This window comes from Oryctolagus cuniculus, chromosome 7 (assembly GCF_964237555.1).
Source record: "Oryctolagus cuniculus chromosome 7, mOryCun1.1, whole genome shotgun sequence".
NCBI lineage: Eukaryota > Metazoa > Chordata > Mammalia > Lagomorpha > Leporidae > Oryctolagus > Oryctolagus cuniculus.
Genome location: NC_091438.1, coordinates 156255359 through 156276968, shown reverse-complemented (window position 1 = coordinate 156276968; position 21610 = coordinate 156255359). Strand labels below are relative to the sequence as shown.

The 21610-nt window shown below is 46.2% G+C and overlaps 1 protein-coding gene across 5 annotated transcripts in view; it reads left to right on the top strand.

Annotated features, from left to right (window-relative positions):
* VPS13D (vacuolar protein sorting 13 homolog D) overlaps positions 1–21610 on the top strand; it is a 276670-nt gene that overhangs the window by 22681 nt on the left and 232379 nt on the right. For 2 of the 5 annotated variants that reach the window (XM_008275375.4, XM_008275373.4), the window contains exons 8-19: positions 1040–1210; positions 1797–1897; positions 3303–3471; positions 6457–6558; positions 6688–6889; positions 7781–7960; positions 10226–10356; positions 11536–11611; positions 12022–12192; positions 13102–13232; positions 16520–16652; positions 18642–20855. In XM_008275375.4, the coding sequence (XP_008273597.3) occupies positions 1040–1210; positions 1797–1897; positions 3303–3471; positions 6457–6558; positions 6688–6889; positions 7781–7960; positions 10226–10356; positions 11536–11611; positions 12022–12192; positions 13102–13232; positions 16520–16652; positions 18642–20855 (3781 nt within the window). Of the gene's footprint in view, positions 1–1039; positions 1211–1796; positions 1898–3302; positions 3472–6456; positions 6559–6687; positions 6890–7780; positions 7961–10225; positions 10357–11535; positions 11612–12021; positions 12193–13101; positions 13233–16519; positions 16653–18641; positions 20856–21610 lie in introns of those variants that run through there. The other 3 variants (XM_008275374.4, XM_070079265.1, XM_008275377.4) reach the window with 3 other exon arrangements.

Sequence of the window (21610 nt, the reverse complement as noted above, 5' to 3'; positions counted from 1 at the left end):
TCTTGTAAAGAAATTGTGGGTGGTTTAAGTGAAATAGGAAGAAGTGGCTCATTTTCCGCCCACCCAATATTATCTTTGGCTTGTGTGCAATTATCTTGAGAGGTTTTTTTGTTTTGCTAATTCAGTCAAGTAAATACTACAACCATACAGTGGAACAGTGTGCAGATATAAAAGATAAAGGTGCAGATCTTTATGAAGACTGTGTAATGGTCTCTGAGATACACTAAGGCATTTAAGAACCTGGGACAGGGCCAGCACTGTAAATTTAAAAGATAAATTTGGGGCCAGCATTGTGGCATAGTGGGTAAAGCTGCTGCCTGCAGTGCTGGCATAGCCAGTTCGAGACCTGGCTGCTCTACATCCAGTCCAGCTCTCTGCTGTGGCCTGGGGAAGCAGTAGACGATGGCCCAAGTCCTTGGGCCCCTGCACCCACTGGGGGCTCTGGAGGAAGCTCTAGGCTCCTAGCTTCAGATTGACCCAGCTCTGGCTGTTGAGGCCATTTGGGGAGTAAACAACGATGGAAGTTTCTCTCTTACTCTCTCTTTCTCTGTAACTCTACCTTTCAAATAAATAACTAACTAAAAAAAGGAAAAAGAACCTAGGGCACAGGCACTCATATAACATTTGTGGAAGAAAACAGAAGTTACGGATGTGCTTAAATACGTGCAGAGTGCCTGTGGGGGAGGTGGATTCTGGTGCTGCTGCTGGGAGTGGCTGGGGGATGCGAGCAGGAAAGGAATATTTCACCTTATTTTGCTTTTTAATTTTCAGCGGTGAACATAGTAATGTATTACTTATTAATAAAAAAAAACAATTTTAAAGAAGAGAGCTTTAGAGCCCAATTTTATTTTATTTTTTTACATTCTGATATGATTAGAGCACCTACCAGCCTGTAACTTGATCCTAAAAACATTTGCTGCTATGACACGGCCCATCGCTCAGCTTGACTGCTTTTGTCCTAAACCCCCAACATTATAAACGAGTGGTGAGCAGCAGCAGGAGTCAGACTGGGCAGGGCAGTTGTTCTTGTGACACACAGGAGGCCATGGCCAGGAGCATGGAGAGTCGCAGTCACCACTACGTCTTGGAGCCTGTGTGTGCATCTGCTCTCTTGAAGAGAAACTGCTCCAAGGAGCCTCTGAGGTCTCGGCACAGTCCCCGGATCGAATGTGACATTCAGCTGGAGACCATTCCTTTGAAACTCTCTCAGGTACGCTCCGCCCTCCAGGGGTTACGCTCTGTCTCCCGGGAACCTGGGGGCAGTTGAAGGACAAATGTTGGTAGAATGTGCTTGGTGCTTAACAGTATCTTTCCTTCCTGGCCAAAGCTTGTTAGGCACACACCCACTTCTCTGTTGACTGTTACATGGGGTTGTCTCGAGTTAGTTTTGATTCGATGGTTTTTTTTTTTAACTTTTATTTAATGAATATAAATTTCCAAAGTACAGAATATTGATTACAATGGCTTCCCCCCCATAACGTCCCTCCAACCCGCAACCCTCCCCTTATCCACTCCCTCTCCCCTTCCATTCACATCAAGATTCATTTTCGATTCTCTTCATATGCGATGTTTTTAAATGCGGAGCAAAGTGTACAAGAGATACATAGCAGATGTAAATGTGGGTACTGTACCGTCAGCGTCAGGAGAGACAAGCCCCTCCATCCTGATAGCTTGCTTTTAGTTGCACTGGGTTTCAGTTAAGTGGCTTGACAAACACGAATTGTTCTTGTTAGATAAAGGTTTTTACAGAGAAACAAATCTGTTCTAACTTAGTATCTCTTAACCTCTAATAAAAGTTACAGTATCGGCAGATCATGGAATTTCTCAAGGAGCTGGAGCGAAAGGAGAGGCAGGTGAAGTTCCGAAAGTGGAAACCTAAAGTGGCGGTGTCAGAGAAGTAAGGGCCTGTGAGTGCTGTGTGTGTGCAATGCATTCGACAGCTGCTGGTTCCCTGTGCATGCCTCAGAGATAGATGCCTTCCTGCTCTCGCACATGATTAATGTGCAGGACTTGGATCTGGGGCCGGTGCTGTGGCGTAGTGGGTAAAGCCACCGTCTGCAGTGCCAGCATCCCATACGGGTGCTGGTCGAGTCCTGGCTGCTCCACTTCTGATCCAGCTCTCTGCTGTGGCCTGGGAAAGCAGTAGAAGATGGCCTAACTTCTTGGGCCCCCGGACCCTCAAGGGAGACCTGGAAGTGGCTCCTGGCTCCTGGCTTCAGATTGGCACAGCTGCGGCCATTGCAACCATCTGGGGAGTGAACCAGTGGATGGAAGACCTCTCTCTCTCTCTCTCTCTCTCTCTCTCTCTCTGCCTATGCCTCTCTGTAACTCTTCCTTTCAAATAAATAAATAAATCTTTAAAAAAACCAAAAAACTTTGATAAAGTATGATTGATTTTTCTAGCCCTTAAAATGCTATTCTGTTATCATTATTGATATATGTTTATTTGGTGCTGCAGTCTTACTCTTAGAGTAAGTGTAGTTTAGCAAGTAGAATGGTGGCACCTGGTGTACAGTAAGTACTTTGCAATATTCTAGTTGCTTAGGTCGTCTTTCCTAGTCTTTTTGGTCAACATTTATATAGTATACTTTAAAGATCTTGTGTATTTTCAGGTCTTTTCTTAGTATTCCATTTTAAATCCTTATTTTCCTAAAGATTTATTTATTTATTTGAAAAACAGAGTTAGAGAAAGAGAGAGAGAGACAGAGAGAGGTCTTCCATCCGCTGGTTTACTCCCTGAATGTCCATAATGGCAAGGCTGAGCCAGGAACTCTAACTGGGTCTTCGACGTCGGTGGCAAGGGCCCTAGTGTTTGAGCCATCTGCTGCTCTCCTAGGTGCATTAGCAGGGAGCTGGATGGCAAGTGGAGCATCTGGAACTTGAACGAGTGCTCATATGGGATGCCAGCTTTGCAGGCAGCAGCTTAACCTGCTGCCCCACAACACTGCCCTGTAAAATCCTTAGTAGTTAATCCTTGTTAATTATCTCAAGGTGGTATTTACCTTACAGCATTTGATTTTCTGTCAATGGAGGGGACTGATACAGTAGATAATTCAAACCACCTGAATCCTATGCCATTATATATGTGGGGAGCTATTATTTGATACTCTTAGGTGACAAATTTACTTTCCCCACACATAAGGGTTTAGCTTAATAGTAAAATAAGCTTGGGACATAAACTGATGGCTGAAAGGGAGAAAGATGTCTCAGGAAGGGGTGGTGTTACATGGATTGTCCTGAATGGAGGGCGTTTTGGTTGTTTTTATTGTAAGAAGTAACTATATTGTTGGGGTCTCTCTTAGCTGCCGGGAATGGTGGTATTTCGCTTTGAATGCTAACTTGTATGAGATCAGAGAGCAGAGGAAGTGTTGTACCTGGGACTTCTTGCTGCACCGTGCCCGTGATGCCGTATCCTACACTGACAAGTATTTCACCAAATTAAAAGGTGGCTTGCTGTCTGCAGATGACAAGGTGAGAAGATGATGTCTTGGGTTTCTTGTCATCAGCCTTCCAAAGGCTGATGAAGTTGCAAACCGTGAAGAGATAAATTGCTTTACTAGGAACATAATTTTATTGTTTTGATTTAGTCTTATTAGAGTGGGAACTTTTTTAAAAAAAGTTTTATTTATTTATTTGAGAGGTAGAGTGACTGACAGGGAGGGAGGGGGAGAGAGAGATGTCTTCCATCTACTGGTTTACTCCTGAAATGTACTTAAAATTCAGGGCTGGGCCAGGCCAAAGCCAGGAGCCCAGAATTCTGTTTGGGTCTGATATGGGTAGCAGGAACCCAAGTACTTGAGCTGTTGTCTGCCTCTCCCAGGTGCATTAGTAGGAAGCTGGACTGGACACAGAGGCAGAACTCGTTCCCAGGCACTCTGATACGGTATCTGTGCGTCCCAAGTGACAGCCTAACCCACTGAGCAACAGCTCCCAACTGGGAACTTCTTGGAAGGCCACTTTCACACACTGGCCATCAGCTCCCTCCCGCCGTGTTGCCCGAGGAGAGGCAGCTCATGAGTGAGAAGACAAGATGTGGCCACGTCCGTCAGGCCTTGTGCTCATGTCTCTCCTCCCGCAGCTGTCTGTGCAGGTCTCAGAGACTCTTCTTCTTCTTCTTCTTTTTTTTTTTTTTAAGATTTTTTATTTATTTGAGAGGTAGAATTACAGACAGTGAGAGGGAGAGACAGAGAGAAAGGTCCTCCTCCTTCTGCTGGTTCAGTCCCCAGATGGCCACAACGGCCAGAGCCATGCCGATTCGAAGCCAGGAGCCAGGAGCTTCTTCCAGGTCTCCATGCGGGTGCAGGGCCCAAGACCTTGGGCCATCTTCTACTGCTTTCCCAGGCCACAGCAGAGAGCTGGATCGGAAGAGGAGCAGCTGGGACTGGAACTGTCGCCCATATGGGATGCCAGCACTTCAGGCCAGGGCATTAACCCACTACGCCACAGCGCCGGCCCCGCAGAGACTCTTCTTCATGGAGCCATCAACCCCTCCTCAGAGCCTGATCCGAGTCCTCATTCTTTTTCTCTGAAATCCACCTGACCTCCTCACACTTGGACCCATGTTGTCTGTATTCCCAGCTGACTTGATTGATGTTGGGTTTCTGGTGGTTGAGACAAGGGAAAAGCTCATGTTGGAGCTAACTGTGGACTAGAGACCCCAGACCCAGCCCTCCTGGGGTCCTGGCAGTGGACCCAGCCCTTCCCAGTCTGTCTGTCTGTCTGTCTGTCATCACCCCAGGCAAGGCAGTAGCGGTTGCCTTGCTGCTTGTTTTGTCTTGCTTTTGTGGGAATCAGCTGTGCAGGAGCGGTTCAGACCAGTTCTTGTAGTTTGGCGCAGGTCCTAGCTCTTAGCCAGTTAGGCTGCAGAGAACATGACTTTCCCTTCACACTTGCTGTGTCGCGGCCTGTGGGTTCTCACTTCTCTATTAAGCTAACCCCCCGAGGCCGTTGCCCACTCCTTTGTTAACGCTTTTTCTCTCAATGTCTGATACGGTTGCTGATGTAGGAACCTTATGAAAAGGATGGAGTAACCCAGACTTTTTGTTTTGGATGTGTGTGTGTGTGGTTTTTTTTTTTTTTTTTTTTTTTTTTTTTTTTTTTTAAGATTTATTGGGACCAGCACTGTGGTACAGTGAGTTCAAGCCCTGGCCTGCAGTGCTGCCATCCCATATGGGTGCTGGTTTGAGTCCCAGCTGCTCCACTTCTAGTCCAGCTCCCTGCTAATGCGCCTGGGAAAGCAGCAGAGGATGGCCCAAGTCTTGGGCCCCTGCCCCCACAGGGGAGACCCGGAAGAAGCTCCTGGCTCCCAGCTTTGGATTAGCTCAGTTTCAGCCGACGGAAGACCTTTCTCTCTCTGTGTCTCTACCTCTCTGCTTAATTCTTTCAAATAAAGAGTTTGAAAGGCAGAGTTACAGAGAGAAGGAGAGAGACAGATCTCCCTGTTCACTCCCCATTTGGCCCAGTGGCCAGGACTGGGCTGAAGCTGGGAGCCAGGAGCTTCTTCCAGGTCTCCCATGTGGATGGCAGGATCCCAGACACTTGGGCCATCTCTGCTGCTTAGGCTATTAGCAGGGAACTGGTCTGACGTGGAGCAAATAAAACAAAAAAAAGATGACGTTCTTGCTCATATCCCATACAAAACAGAGGAGCTCGGGCCTGCACACTTCCTGTGTGAACTTGGTCCTCAGTTTCCTTCTGTGAAGGTGGTAACTTGGCTGCCTCTTTTGCTATCTGAGTGCATGCATGTAGAGCATTCTGTGACTGCTTCAGTGCTGGGCGCAGGATGGGATGATGAGGCGGTGCACCCCACAGCAGCCCCTTGAAAACACAGGATTCAGGGCTGGTGCTGTGGCACAGAGGGTTAAGCCACCATCTACAGTGCCAGCATCCCATATGGGCAACAGTTCGAGTCCCAGCTGCTCCATGTCCAATCCAGCTCCCTGCTAATGCACCCAGGAAAGGAGTGGAGGGCTTAGGCGCTGCACTCATGTGGGAGACCTGGAAGAAGTTCTCGGCTCCTGGTTTTGGCCTGGCCCAGCCCCAGCCGCTGTGGCCATTTGGGGAGTGAGCCAGCGAACGGAAGCTCTTGCTCGTTCTCGCTGTCCTCCTCTTGTGACTCTGCCTTTCAGGTAAATAAATAAAATCTTAGAAAAAGAAAAGAAAAGAGAAGAGAAGAAAAGAGAAGAAAGTGCTCTCCTTTGCTCCCTCTCTTCTTCCCCGTAGGCCTAGGCACTGTGAAACTTTTTAGTGATGTTTTTGAGGGCAACTGCCATCTATTGGATGGTATGGGAAAGCTGTTTAAGCCAACGATTGCAGTCATAGGACTGTCTGCCTTGTTCTTAGCCTTAAATGGTGATGCTGGGGGCCCAGCTGGGTTTGTTTGTAGTTTATGGAGGTGTCTGATTTCTCTGTAGGTATGGTATCTATTTTTGTTTATTTCTGCTTTCACCTAAACAGGAGGAAATGTGTCGGATTGAAGAGGAACAGAGTTTTGAGGAACTGAAGATTTTGCGTGAACTGGTTCATGATCGATTTTACAAACAAGAAGAGCTAGCAGAGGTACGGAGTCTCCCTCGAGAAGATTTGTTGAGATGCTGCGGTTCTGATGGGGACAGATGGCGGCGGTGGCTCAGCACGGCTCGCCTCTGTCAGGCACTCACGTCTGCTCCCTTGTGATTATTGACACAGAGTCTGCGTGAACCTCAGTTCGACTCTCCTGGGGACTCTCCTGGCGGCCCGGAGACCGGTGGAGGCAGTGGGATGCTTCAGTATCTTCAATCCTGGTTTCCTGGATGGGGTGGCTGGTATGGGCAGCCAGCCCCTGAAGGAAAATCCGTGGAGGGGCTGTCGGGAGAGCCGTGCGAGCACTGGGCTCCGGAGGAGATCCTGGGTATGTGGGAGCTGGCCTTCACCCCTCGCTTAGAAACCGCTTGTTTCAAGTTCATAGAGGCAGAGAAGACTGGATTAGAAGGTCCTCCATTTGCAGTTCCTTACTAATTCAGTTTCAGGCAACAGTTGTAAGAGAGCTACATTTTAGGAAGTTCAAAAAAATTTTTAAGAATTTATTTATTTATTTGAAAAGAAGAATTACAGAGAGAGAGAGAGAGAATTTTTCATCCACTGGTTCATTCCCCGTTCCCTGGATGGCTACAATGGCTGGGGCTGGGCCAGGCTGAAACCAGGAGCCTGGAACTCCCTCTGGGCCTCTCACCTGGGTGGCACGGCCCTTAGTACTTGGGCCATCTTCCACTGCTTTCCCAGGAGCATTAGCAGGAAGCTGGATCCAAAGTGGAGCAGCCAGGACTCAAACTGCTGCTCATCTGGGATGCCAGTGTTGCAGGTGGTAGCATGACCTGCTACACCGCAGTGCCTTCCCCAGTTCAAATAATTTAAATTTTGAAGCTTGAAGACTAGTGTCCAGGGTACTTTTTAGACTTGTGCTGTCTAATATGGTAGCCACAGCCACACATGGCTGTTTAATTATAGTTAAGTCAAAAGTAACAATCCAGTTCCTTGATTGCACTAGCCATGTTAGTACATGTGCCCTTTGTGCTGTAGTGGACGGTGCAGTACTGCTTTAAACTGTGTTTTAACCATGAGTCTGCTCCCTGGCTTGGCAGGAAGTTGGTGAGAGCTCTTGGAGCACAGCTGGGGTTGTTGTCCTGTGGCAGTGATCCCCCGTGACTCGGCGCTCTTCCCTGGAAAGGGAGTGGTGATGGTGCCTGGTTGTGCTTTTTACTTTTGTGTTTTTTCTTAAAGGCTGTTCTTCCTTACTGTTCAGGCACTGAGGAATTTTTCGACCCCACTGCGGACGCCTCGTGTCTGAACACGTACACGAAGCGAGACCATGTCTTCGCTAAGCTGAACTTGCAGTTGCAGCGAGGCACAGTGACACTGCTACACGAGGAGCCAGGAACGCCTCCTGTGAACGAAAGTGCGTTCATGCAGCTGGAGTTTTCAGGTACTGCCCCAGAGAGCTCGCGGCCGCGGTGCTCCTCGTCGTCTGCAGCCCGTGGCTGGGAACTCTGCATGAGCTGAGGTGGAGCTGTTGCTCCTGGGCAGACCCTGCGGGGGTTCTTGCCAGCCTGGTTAGAGTCATCAGCTGATCCGTATCTGACTTGTTTATTTTAATGTCTGTCTGTGGTTAGGTGCTTATTCTCTAATATATAGTTATCTACGTGCAGCTGATTTGTTAGCATCTAACTCACGCCCGGTAGTCCTGGAACGCATGACTTCACAGGCATACACCTGTTTTCTCTGTAACGTGCTAGACAGCGCTTCAGAACTGTGTATGGTAAAATCACCAAGGAAAAGCACAAAAATTTGAAAAGCATGGCTCTAGATAGGCGGGAAAAGGGCACTTGTTTATTGCATGGGAGTTGAAATAAGCAGACAGATCACTGCTGTGTTTGAACTCAGCTGGGAATGTGTGTGTTGGGTGACCCAGAGTTCTTGCTCTGTGAATGTTGGAATGATTGAGAAAGCACCAGGAGTATTGATTTGGGGTTATAAATAAATTTCAGTGAGAGTAGGTAAGTGTGCAAAATATGGAATCTGAGAATAATGAGGATCAGCTATACTTGTGGCTTTTCTAAAAAGATTTATTGTTTTAAAGGCAGCTACAGAAAGAGAGGAAGGGAGAGAAAGAGAGAGTGAGAGAGAGAAAGAGAGAGATCAATATTCTAACCACTGATTCACTCCCCAAAAGATTGCGATGGCCAGGGGTGGGCTGGGCTGAAACCAGGAGCCTGGAATTCCATCTGGGTCTCCCATGTGGGTGCAGGGACACAAGCACTTGGACCACCACTCGCTACTTTCCCAGGCACATTAGCAGGAAGCTGGATTGGAAGTGGAGCATCTGGGACTTGAACCGTGCCCATGTGGGATACTGGCATTGCAAACAGCAGCTTAACTTGATAAGCCTTGGTGCTGGCCCCTTGACTACTTTTTTTTAAACTTTGAATTAAGTATGTAAATGCCTAGATGTTGGTCTAGCCATCTCAAAAATATTTTTCAGTTCATAAAATAGCAGTTTCTCTGAGATTCCTCTTTAGTTGAAGAAGAGCAAATGATTATATATAAAAAAAGCCAATTTGACTTTATAAATTTTTTTAAGATTTTTTGTTTATTTATTTGAGAGGTAGAGTTACAGACAGAGGGAGAGACAGAGAAAGGTCTTCCGTCTGTTGGTTCACTCCCCAGTGGCTGCAACGGTCAGAGCTGTGCTGATCCGCAGCCAGGAGCCAGGAGCTTCCTCCAGGTCTCCCACGCGGGTGCAGGGGCCCAGGGACTTGGGCCATCCTCCACCGCTTTCCCAGGCCACAGCAGAGAGCTGGGTCGGAAGCAGAGCATCCAGGACTAGAACCTGCGCCCACATGGGATGCCGGCGCAGCAGGTGGAGGATTCACCCGCTGTGCCACAGTGCTGGCCCCGACTTTATATTCTTGAGAGCTGAGCTGTCATAAACTTAGTGTGACCTAGAAGATTGCTTGAACTGTGTTTAGAATTCATTCTGGTGGAAACGTGTCATAATGCTTGTGTATTTACAAGGATATTTCAAAAAGTTTGTGGAAAATGGACTTAAAAGATAAGTCTTTTGTACTGCAAAAGATGTTGAAATCTGCACATGCTGGGCCTTCAGAAATCTCATGGAAAATGCATTTTATGAAAAATAAAATACATTCTCGAATTCAAAGTTTCTTTGCACCAGAATTTATCTTTTTTTTTTTTTAAGATTTATTTTATTTATTTGAAAGGCAGAGTTCCAGAGAGAGAAGGAGAGACAAGAGAGACAGAGAGAGAGAGGTTTGTTCTTCAAGTGGCTGCAATGGCCAGGGCTGAGCCAGGCCAAAGCCGGGAGCCAGGAACTGCTTTCAGATCTCCCGTGTAGGTGCAGAGGCCCGAGCACTTGGGCCATTTTCTGCTGCTTTCCCAGGCTGTAAACAGAGAGCTGCATCAGAATTGGAGCATCCAGGATTTGAACCAGCATCCATACGGGATGCCGGCATCTTGGGCTACAGCTTTACCCACTGTGCCACATTGCTGGCCCCAAAATTTATCTTTTAACTCTATTTTGTTTTTTAGTGAACTTTTTGAAGTATGCTCAGTTTTTTGGGAGTTCTAATTTCAAGGTTATGATATCTAATAGTGCTCAAATATTATAACTAATACTTCAAAAAACAGGTTATCATGGCGTAGTATGAATTCTTACATTCATCTTTTGTAGATGTAAAATTGCTGGCAGAGTCTCTCCCTCGAAGAAACTCCTCCTTGCTTTTCGTCCGGTTGGGTGGCCTGTTTCTTCGAGACGTGGCCACCGAAGGAACGACGTTTCCTCTTCTGGTCTTCCCTAATCCAGTACGTACACTTACTGGGAAGGTTAGCACGGCAGGGTGTCGGTGAATTGCGGTCTCTTTTAGACAAATAATAAGCAATATTAACCTGATTCATTCTAACATTTGATCATTTTGACACAGGTAGGCTGGGGTTAGATAAGTCTTTTGAATTTGCTAGACAGTGTTGGTGGGATTCCCCGTCCCATGTTGTGCTGTCATGGAACAGTTTACTCTGAATGGGAAGCACCGTAAGCACCGCTATTTTGTGCATTTATTCTCTCTGATTCTGACAGTCGTTTTCACTCTGACTCTTTGTCTGCTGTGAAATCTCATTTTTTTTCTGGCTTGCAAGAGAGAACCATCTCATGTTTTCTATGTATGTATACTTTTTATATTTAAATACTTATTATTATTATGAGATCTTTGATTTTATTAAGTTGTCGAATATGTGATTCAAATAGCTGAGTGTAGAGCCACTTACCCCATCCATGGTTGCTTTCGGGTCGCGTGGGGAAGGCCACGGAGAGGATGAGAGTTGTAGACTTCAGGTTTGGAAAGCTGTACATGTCTGCTGTCCGTTTAGCAAGTGTCTGTTAAGCGTGCCGAGAGCAAAGCACACATTGTCAGGACAAGGCAGAGCCTTGAGAGAAAGGCACAAACAGAATACGTCTGCAGGAACTCAGTCATGTAATTTGAAGTGAATTTGACTCACTAGTGCTGAGTGAAAGTGATGCTGAGGGTTAAGTGTATGTATAAGGTGCGTTGGCCCCTCTCTGACACTGATGCATTCTTGTGTGTGTGTATAAGGTGCGTTGGCCCCTCTCTGACACTGATGCATTCTTGTGTGTGTATAAGGTGCGTTGGCCCCTCTCTGACACTGATGCATTCTTGTGTGTGTGTATAAGGTGCGTTGGCCCCTCTCTGACACTGATGCATTCTTGTGTGTGTATAAGGTGCGTTGGCCCCTCTCTGACACTGATGCATTCTTGTGTGTGTGTATAAGGTGCGTTGGCCCCTCTCTGACACTGATGCATTCTTGTGTGTGTGTGTATAAGGTGCGTTGGCCCCTCTCTGACACTGATGCATTCTTGTGTGTGTATAAGGTGCGTTGGCCCCTCTCTCACACTGATGCATTCTTGTGTGTGTATAAGGTGCGTTGGCCCCTCTCTCACACTGATGCATTCTTGTGTTTGTTTCACAGCAGAAAGAAGTTGGCAGAGTCTCTCAGTCCTTTGGTCTCCAGACTGCACCTGCAGACAGAAGTGGTCAAGATCTTGGTAATTTGCTACGCTAACTTATCTTAAAACTCATCCTTAAAAATATGATTCTTTCAGCCGCAGTCCTCATCAGTGAGAAGAGGAAGTGTTTTGTGTCTTGTGCATAGTAATTTTCCATGTGACTCCATGTTTAACCTGGAGGCAGCTTGGTGCACTCTCAGTGAGGCTGTTGGCCTGGTGTAACCTGGTTAACATATAGGATCCTTGGTTTCCATAACCGAAGCAAATACACTGGCCCAGTCCTCATAATTTCTGTTGAAAATTAAAGAGTCAGTTCTTAGTCTATTTTGAAAACGTGCAAGAATGTGAATTAATAGAAAAACAAGTCAGAAAATGTCTTTCCAGAATTCCTCATGGGTCTGTCAAGAGTAAGATGATTGTTTTGCTGTGTTCCCTTTTCTCTCCTTCAGCTGCGGACCCAGATGACCCAGTTTTTGAGATGCTGTATGAGAGAAACCCGGTGCACAGCCACTTTGAGAGGCGACTGAACGTCAGCACGAGGCCCTTGAACATCATCTACAACCCCCAGGCTATCAGAAAAGTAGCAGACTTTTTCTACAAGGGAAAGGTTCATACCTCAGGTTAACTTTTTTGTTTGATCTTTTGTTACTTTTAAAAAAGCATCTTTCTTGTCCTTGCTGGTGCTCTGGACAAGTGTTACTCCCCTGAGCGACCTGTGAGAGTGACAGAGGAGTGCAGAGGTGGCCCCTCATGACTGCAGCGTGTCCTTGCACAGTCTCTCTTGCTAAGATAAATCAGTATCCTTAACCCCTTTCTCTTTGCCTCCTTTCACACATCCCGTTGTGCGGTGGTTTTGTTGACTGCCTAAGAGCTTTTAGACCAGTGCACTGAGGAGGAGTGTTCAAGGACTTCCTTCTGGATGACAGGATCCGTGGCTTCTCTTACTTGCATGATGCAGCATTAAATACTGCAGACTTCTAAATGTCACCACTGATTTATTTATTTTTGCCTCTCTTGTTCCCAAAAAAGACTTGAGACAGTAGGAGCAGCAAAAGCGCTTTGATTGACAGGGAGATCGATAAAACAATAGTATTTTTCCTAAGTGTATCCTCCCCACCTTCATAACAATGAAACTGTTTTAGTTTTTATTCCAGTTTTGAGTCTTTTCATGTAAACAGGAGCCCTAAATGTCATGGCTCCATTGCCGTCTCACGGGTCGAGTAGAGAAGGCATTCCTTCTAAATTCCATTTTCCCTTTCCGTGTAATGGCCTGCTATGATAGCTTTGAATCTTTTGAAAAATGGTTCGTCAAATTCTAGTATCTTCGGTGCCCTTCCCTCAGTCTCTCCAGACTCCCCCCACTTTTGCCTCATCTCTGTCGCCCTGTTCTGGATCCCACTGGAGTAAGGAGCTGTTGTTGCTACTGATCCTTCTCCAGCTTTGGTGGAAGTTCGTGGGGAGAATAAATGGGCGCTTTTCATCTGCCCATTTGAAACTTCCGACTCACCTGAGTGTTTTCATTCTTGTAGGTTTTGGCTATCAGTCTGAACTCGAGCTGAGAGTGGCTGAAGCTGCCCGAAGACAGTATAACAAGCTGAAGATGCAGACCAAGGCAGAAATCCGACAGACTCTCGATCGTCTGCTAGTCGGTGATTTCATTGTGAGTGGATATACGTTACATTCTGGGAGAAGGGCCGGCATTCTGTTGTCAAGTTTTTTACCTGCTGTACAGAGGCATCCTTATAGCAATTATACTGATTAAATAAAGGGAAAATATGAAATCCTGATTACTAGCATAAAATAAAATCTCACGTCTTCTAGTTCAGGTTTAATTTAAAAAATGAGTGACTGGTCTACGGCCATACCACCCTGAACACACCTGATCTCGTCTAAAACATGAGTGACTGTGTGGAATCTTATTTCTTCCTTGTGCCAGTTTGGAAATACTGTAAAACTCATCTTTATTCCATTTTTCCAGACCTGATATTTTGTAAGTGTTTCACCAGAGAGCGCCTCCCGCCCTCACTTTTAAAAATTGTGTGTATTATTTATTTGAGAGAGAGGGAAAGCTCCTATTTACTGCTCAATAGGTAGATTGGGTTGGTTTGGAATCAGGAATTGAGAATTCAGTCCAGGTCTCCTATGTGGGTGACAGATACCCAGCCACTTGGAGCCATTACTGCCGCCTCCAAGGGTCTGCATTAGCAGGGAACTGGAGTCAGGGCTGGAGCTAGGAATTGAACGCAGGCACTCTTCCGTGGGATGCAGGTGTTGTGGCTGCTAGGCTAAACAGCTGCTCCCGAGAGAGATCTTCCCTTTGTCCTGTTATCAGAAGGAAAATGACTGCAATGATGCCCCAGCTTCTTCTCCAGGTTATGATGGTCACTTGTGAGCCAAGGAACTTCTTAACCATCCAGTAAGCCTATCCATGTGGCATGGCGGTGCAGTGCTAAGATGCGGCAGTAGAGGGAGCATCAGACAGAGCGTGGCGTCTTCTGGGCAGTGCAGAGCCCATTGCACAGTGAAGGAGGGCAGAGATGTTCAAAAGTAAAGGGCCGGGGGTATATAGTATGTATGGGGTGGAGAAGTAGTTCATTTTTTGGCAGGTAGTGGTGTGTGTGTAATAATTAGTATCCTCTTGTTATAGAAAAAGGAAATATTTGCATACATTAGCTTTATATGTTCATGCAGTTGAGGGTAAGTGTAATTGCAGGGAAGACTAATGAAGAAACTCAAGAGTTGGTTTGTTGTTTGCATTTCTGATATTACAGCTTATGTGTTTTTTTTTTTTTAAGATTTATTTATTTATTTGAAAGTCAGAGTTACACAGAAAGAGAAGGAGAGGCAAAGAGAGAGAGAGAGAAAGAGAGAGAGAGAGAGAGGTCTTCCATCCGCTGGTTCAATCCCTGATTGGCCACAACGGCTGGAACTGGGTTGATATGAAGCCAGGAGACCACGGTCTCCCACGTGGGTGCAGGGGCCCAAGAACCTCGGCCACCCCTCTACTTCTCTCCCAGGCCATAGCAGAGAGCTGGATCAGAAGTGGGGCAGCTGGGACTCGAACAGGCACCCATATGGGATGCTGGTACTGCAGGTGGTGGCTTTACCCACTATGCCACAGCACCAGCCCCAGTTTATGTTTTACACTGAGATATGGTGGCATGAAAGTTCATGGTTACCTGTGCCTGTGAGTAAGTAAAAATATTTAAATTTCTGGCCAGCGCTGCGGCTCACTAGGCTAATCCTCTACCTTGCGGCGCCGGCACACCGGGTTCTAGTCCCGGTCGGGGTGCCGGATTCTGTCCCGGTTGCCCCTCTTCCAGGCCAGCTCTCTGCTGTGGCCCGGGAGTGCAGTGGAGGATGGCCCAAGTGCTTGGGCCCTGCACCCCATGGGAGACCAGGAGAAGCACCTGGCTCCTGCCATCGGATCAGCGTGGTGCGCCGGCCGCAGTGCGCCGGCTGCGGTGGCCATTGGAGGGTGAACCAACGGCAAAGGAAGACCTTTCTGTCTCTCTCTCTCTCACTGTCCACTCTGCCTGTCAAAAAAAAAAAATTAAATTTCTATGTTTATTTGGCTTCCACAATTTCTACAATGCATTAAACGTATTAAGCCTTATAAATTAAAAGCCAAATCTTTCTTAAGCTGTGGATAATCACAAAATACAATTTCCTCATAGGTAATTTGTAATTTCATCTCCCTACTTTAGTTCCTTTTTCTTTCTTTTTTTAAAAGATTTATTTTATTGGCCAGCGCCGCAGCTCACTAGGCTAATCCTCCGCCTTGCGGTGCCGGCACACCGGGTTCTAGTCCCCGTCGGGGCGCCGGATTCTGTCCCGGTTGCCCCTCTTCCAGGCCAGCTCTCTGCTGTGGCCAGGGAGTGCAGTGGAGGATGGCCCAAGTGCTTGGGCCCTGCACCTCATGGGAGACCAGGAGAAGTACCTGGCTCCTGCAATCGGATCGGTGCGGTGCGCTGGCCACAGCGCGCGCCAGCCGTGGCGGCCATTGGAGGGTGAACCAACAGCAAAAGGAAGACCTTTCTGTCTCTCTCTTTCACTGTCCACTCTGCCTGTCAAAAAAAAAAAAAAAAAAAAAAGATTTATTTTATTTATTTGAAAGAGTTACAGAGAGAGAGAGAAGGAGAGGCAGAGAGAGAGGTCTTCCATCCGCTGGTTCACTCCCCAGATGGCTGCAGCGGCTGGAGCTGTGCTGATCTGAAGCCAGGAGCCAGGAGCTTCTTTCGGGTCTCCCACGTGATTGCAGGGGCCCAAGGATTTTCCACTGCTTTCCCAGGCCATAGCAGAGAGCTGGATTTGAAGAGGAGCAGCCGGGACTAGAACCAGTGCCCATATGAGATGCCGGCGCTTCGGGCCAGGGCATTACCCGCCGCAGCACAGTGCCAGTCCCAAAATGTTTACTAGAGTGTATTTTTATTTATTTTTAAAAAATATTTATTTATTTGAAAGAATTACACAGAGAGAGGAGAAGCAGAAAGAGAGAGAGAGAGAGGTCTTCCATCTGATGGTTCACTCCCCAGATGGCCGCAATGGCTGGAGCTGTGCTGATCCAAAGCCAGGAGCCAGGAGCTTCTTCCAGGTCTCCCACGTGGGTGCAGGGGCCCAGGACTTGTGCCATCTTCTACTGCTTTCCCAGGCCATAGCAGAGAGCTGGATCGGAAGTGGAGCAGCCACGTCTCAAACCGGCGCCCATATGGGATGCCGGTGCTTCAGGCTAGAGCATTAACCTGCTGCGCCCCAGCACAGGCCTCTTTAGTTTCTTCATCCTCACGCTTTAGCCATCGGTGTTTTGCGCTAACACTGCAGACCAGCAGTCACTCCATAGCTCCCTTAGCTGTGGCTGTCAGAAGTGCTTGAGCACCTCCGAGAAAGCGGCTCATTTTCAGCAGTTGCAGTTACTGTGGTTCAATGAAAGCTCATTTGATTTTGCAGGAGGAGAGTAAACGGTGGAGTGTACGGCTAGATATTTCTGCTCCTCAGGTGATATTCCCTGATGACTTCAAATTCAAGAACCCTGTGTTAGTTGTCGTGGATCTAGGAAGAATGCTGTTGACGAACACCCAAGGTAGTACCAGCGTGAAGTCATGGAAACACCTTGCTGTACCTGTCTCTCTGTGCTTAAAGTGGAGCTTAAAGTTATGTGACATTTTAACTCTGGAGTTCACTTGTTACTTTTAAAATGATAGCTCTATTGAGACATAGTTCACAATTTTAAAATGTACAGTGTGGCTGTTTTGTAATATTGATGGAATTATACAACTCTCACTACTGCTTAATTCTAGACTCTTTTCATTTTCCAAAAAGAACTCAAAGTTCATTGGCAGTCACTCCCCATTTCCCACTATCCCCAGCCTCTGGCAACCACTAATTTTTTGTCTCTATGGTTTTGCCTACTCTGAACATTTCATAGGGACGGACTAACAGAATATGGGACCTTCTGTGTCTTTCTCATTTAGCATAATGTTTTTAAGTTTCATCTGTGTTGTGGTATGTATCAGTACTTTGTTTTTTGTGACTTAATAATAGTCCATTTTATGGATATGCCAAATTTTGTTTATCCATTCATTTGTTGCTGGATATTTGGGTTGTTTCCACTTGTTGGCTATTATGAATAGTGCTGCCATGAACATTGATGCACAGGTTTTTGTGGGGCCTGTGTCTTCAGTTCCTTTGGGTATATGCCGATGCATGGAGTTGCTGGGTTATGTGTTGAATATTTTGGAGAACTACCAAAGTGACTGTACCTTTTTGTATTTCTACCAGCAGTGTGTGAACATTCTAGTTTCTCCATATCCTATACTTGATCTTAGCCAAAAGGCCAAGAAGTGATTCTCCATATCCTTATCATTACTCATTGTCTGTTCTTTGGATCATAGCTATTTTTGTATATGTGAAGTGGTATCTCATTATGCTATTTATTTGTATTTTTTTCTTAATGTGTATTTTAATAAACATTATTTCCCAATATGCATTTTCAGGATAGTGGTTTTTTTTTTTTTTTTTAAGATTTTATTTGTTTATTTGAGAGACAGAGTTACAGAGAGAGGGAGAGATAGAGAGAAAGGTCTTCCATCTGGTGGTTCACTCCCCAAATGGCTGTAATGGCTGGAGCTGGGCTGATCTGAAGCCAGGAGCCAGGAGCTTCTTCTGAGTCTCCCATGTGGGTGCAGTGGTCCAAGCACTTGGGCCATCTTCCACTGCTTTCCCAGGCCATAAGCAAAGAGCTGGACCGGAAGAGGAGCAGCTAGGACATGAACCAGTGCCCATTTGGGATGCGGATGCCACATGCGAGGCTTAGCATACTATGCCACAGCGCCAGCCCCCAGGGATGGAGATTTAATTTATTTGCAATTAGGGCCATATATGAAAATGAGGTAATTTCATTAGATTCAAAAAGCATTCATTGAAATAGGAAGGAAGAGTGAGAAAATTCATGGGGAAAAAGAAATTGAGTAAGGTTATCAAGTGATCACAACCTTATTATCGCCAATGAGAGGACCATGAAGAAAAGAGAGTAGAGGACTTGAGCAGGAGTGGAAAAGTGTGGTGTGGGGGGACTGTTAAGAAGGAGTTGTATGTGACTAAGAAGTTCACACGACCTTGGAAATCACCTCCTGGAAACACTAAAACATAGATGTGGCACAGAGCCGGAGGCGACAGAACCCGGTGGTGTGCTTCTCTAGTTGTCTCAGCACCACTCAGCTGCAGGGAGGGGTTAGCATGTGCCTCTGGGGCTAGAAATTGTGTCTCGAGCAGTTTCTACTCTCCAGGTACTGATCCAGGCTGTGGGGATGTTGTGTAGAGCAGGGCAAATGGGAGCTGTCTTCCCCTTGAACTCTCTAGTGGGGAATCAGGATGAGCACAGTGGCAAAGGCAGAAGTAAACACAGAGAGTGACAGAGAGAGTCGGTGACAGCAGCTTGGGCAGTGCTCTCAGAAGCTGGGACAGCAGCTGTGGTCTCTACCCTGACACGAGCGCGTGATTCCCCAAGGGAGAGGAAAAGCGGAAGGGGACAGTAGACCTGCGCTCTGAATTTCTGCCTTTCTCTCTGCAGATGACTCCAAGAGGAAAAGTGGGGACGGGTCAGCCTCTGAAGAGAATCAGTTCAGTGACGATGAATATAAGACCCCTCTCGCCACACCTCCCAATACGCCGCCTCCGGAGACAAGCAGCAGCAATGGAGAGAAAACACCTCCGTTTTCTGGAGTTGAGTTCAGTGAAGAACAGCTTCAAGCACATTTAATGAGCACAAAGATGTACGAGAGGTACTCCCTGTCGTTCATGGACCTCCAGATCATGGTCGGACGAGTGAAGGACAACTGGAAGCATGTCCAGGATATTGACGTGGGGCCCACCCACGTGGTGGAGAAATTCAACGTCCATCTGCAGTTGGAACGCCGGTTGATTTATACCTCAGATCCCAAATACCCAGGAGCTGTGCTTTCAGGCAACTTACCAGACTTAAAAATCCACATCAATGAGGATAAAATATCTGCTCTAAAGAATTGCTTTGCTCTCCTCACCACCCCAGAAGTTAAGGCTTCTGACACACAGATTAGAGAGAGAATTTTTCCCCAGGAAGGCCAGCGAGGAGGTTTGCAAGACTCAGTGATGAATTTAACCCAGAGCATTGTGATGCTGGAGCAGCACACACGGGAGGTCCTGGTGGAGTCGCAGCTCCTCCTGGCCGAGTTTAAAGTTAACTGTGTGCAGCTTGGAGTTGAGAGCAATGGCCGGTACATTTCTGTGCTCAAGGTATTCGGCACCAATGCTCACTTTGTGAAGCGGCCTTATGATGCCGAAGTCTCCCTGACTGTGCATGGTTTGCTCCTGGTGGACACCATGCAGACGTATGGTGCTGACTTTGACCTTTTGTTGGCTTCACATAAGAACTTGAGTTTTGATATTCCAACAGGAAGTCTTCGGGATAGCAGGGCTCAGTCTCCCGTTTCTGGACCTAACGTGGCGTACTTCACTGATGCAGCCACGTTGAATGACCGATCAGCTACTAATGTTTCATTTGACAAAATCTGTACCAAAGAACAAGAGTCCCTCATTAAATTGGAATATCAGTTTGTGAGTTCAGAGTGCCCCTCGATGAATTTAGATAGCACTCTGCAGGTGATCTCATTACAGGTGAATAATCTGGATATTATCCTAAATCCAGAGACAATTGTGGAGCTGATTGGTTTTCTTCAAAAATCCTTCCCCAAGGAAAAAGATGATTTGAGTCCTCAACCTTTAACAACTGATTTTGAAAGAAGCTTTAGAGAACAAGGAACTTACCAGTCTACCTATGAACAAAACACTGAGGTTGCCGTGGAAATTCATAGACTTAACTTACTGCTTCTTCGGACAGTGGGAATGGCAAATGGGGAGAAATATGGCAGAAAAATCGCAACTGCAAGTATAGGTGGCACCAAAGTTAATGTCTCAATGGGTAGCACATTTGACATGAATGGTTCTCTTGGCTGTTTGCAGCTTATGGATTTGACACAGGATAATGGTAAAAACCAGTATGTTGTCAGCATTGGGAATTCCGCAGGCTACGAGACTCTCGTCAGTGAAATTGGCTTCTTTGAATCTGTATTTGTCAGGATGGAAGATGCAGCCCTTACTGAAGCTTTGAGTTTCACGTTTGTTGAGAGATCGAAGCAAGAGTGTTTCCTCCACCTGAAGATGGCTTCCTTGCATTATAACCATTCTGCTAAATTTTTAAAGGAATTAACATTGTCCATGGATGAGCTAGAAGAAAATTTTCGAAGTATGCTGAAAAATGCGGCCACCAAAGTCACCACAGTACTAGCCACAAAGACTGCTGAGTACAGCGAAATGGTGTCACTCTTTGAAACTCCAAGAAAGGCTCGTGAACCCTTTATCTTGGAGGAAAACGAAATATATGGGTTTGGCCTGGCTTCACCTCGTTTGGACACTGTAAAGTTAATCTTGAACATAAACATTGAGTCCCCAGTGGTTTCTGTCCCCCGGAAGCCCGGGAGTCCCGAGTTGTTGGTAGGACACTTGGGACAGATATTCATCCAGAATTTTGTGGCTGGAGATGATGACTCCAGAAGTGACCGTCTGCAGGTAGAAATCAAAGACATTAAACTCTATTCCTTGAATTGTACCCAGCTGGCAGGCCGAGAAGGTGCTGCGGCTGAAGTAAGTCGGGTGTTTTGTGCGTCATCTGCGTCTGCCAGTGTCAGTAGCCAAGAGGATGCTCATTTCACCAGACATGACTTCTTTGAATCTTTGCATAGAGGTCAAGGTGAGTAGCATGAATCTTTTCTTTCACTTTGCTAAAACCAGTAACAAAACCTTTTTCTTTTAGAATGAACCCTAGAATGAGTACTATTTAAGAAATCAAAATATAATTTTAACAGGCCATTCCATGGTAAGTTGGTATGCTTTTACCCTTTTCTGCTTAATGCTGTATTTGACAAAATAATTTTTGTAAAAAGCATTCCCCTTTGAAATTGGCTGAATGCTCATTAATGCAGGCTAGATCCTGTTAAAGTATTGTTTAATCTGGTTAAATGTATCTGAATTTTTTGTTCCTAAGCAGTAGATCTTTCCTAGTTAAGTATTGTAGCCCAAGATAGCTCAAGGGGCTGATGCAAATAGAATATGAAATTTAGTCTGTGGATGTGTGTTCTCCGTTTAGTATTTTGCCATCTTCTTTGCCATCTTCTGTAGTGAGTGGTTCAGGTTTGTAAGAATAATGTGGTTGTGTTTGTATTCTGGATCTAAACAGCTAAAACCAAACAGTTCAGTCTGTTAGTCTTGACACCCATAGAAATCAGGTAAGCCCTGGAGCGTGGCTTTATTTACTGGTGAAGAAATGCCTTTGAAGACTGTTTCTGTGGTTCTCAGATGTTAATTTCCCGATTGTTTATGTACTTAGCACAAGCATCCTGATCCATCCATGTTTGGGATGGAAGTTGTTTACTTAGAACTGTGTTTTGTCCTTGATTCTGATTAGGCCCAATGGGAGGGATACCTCTATATCTGAAAGCTAAAAGT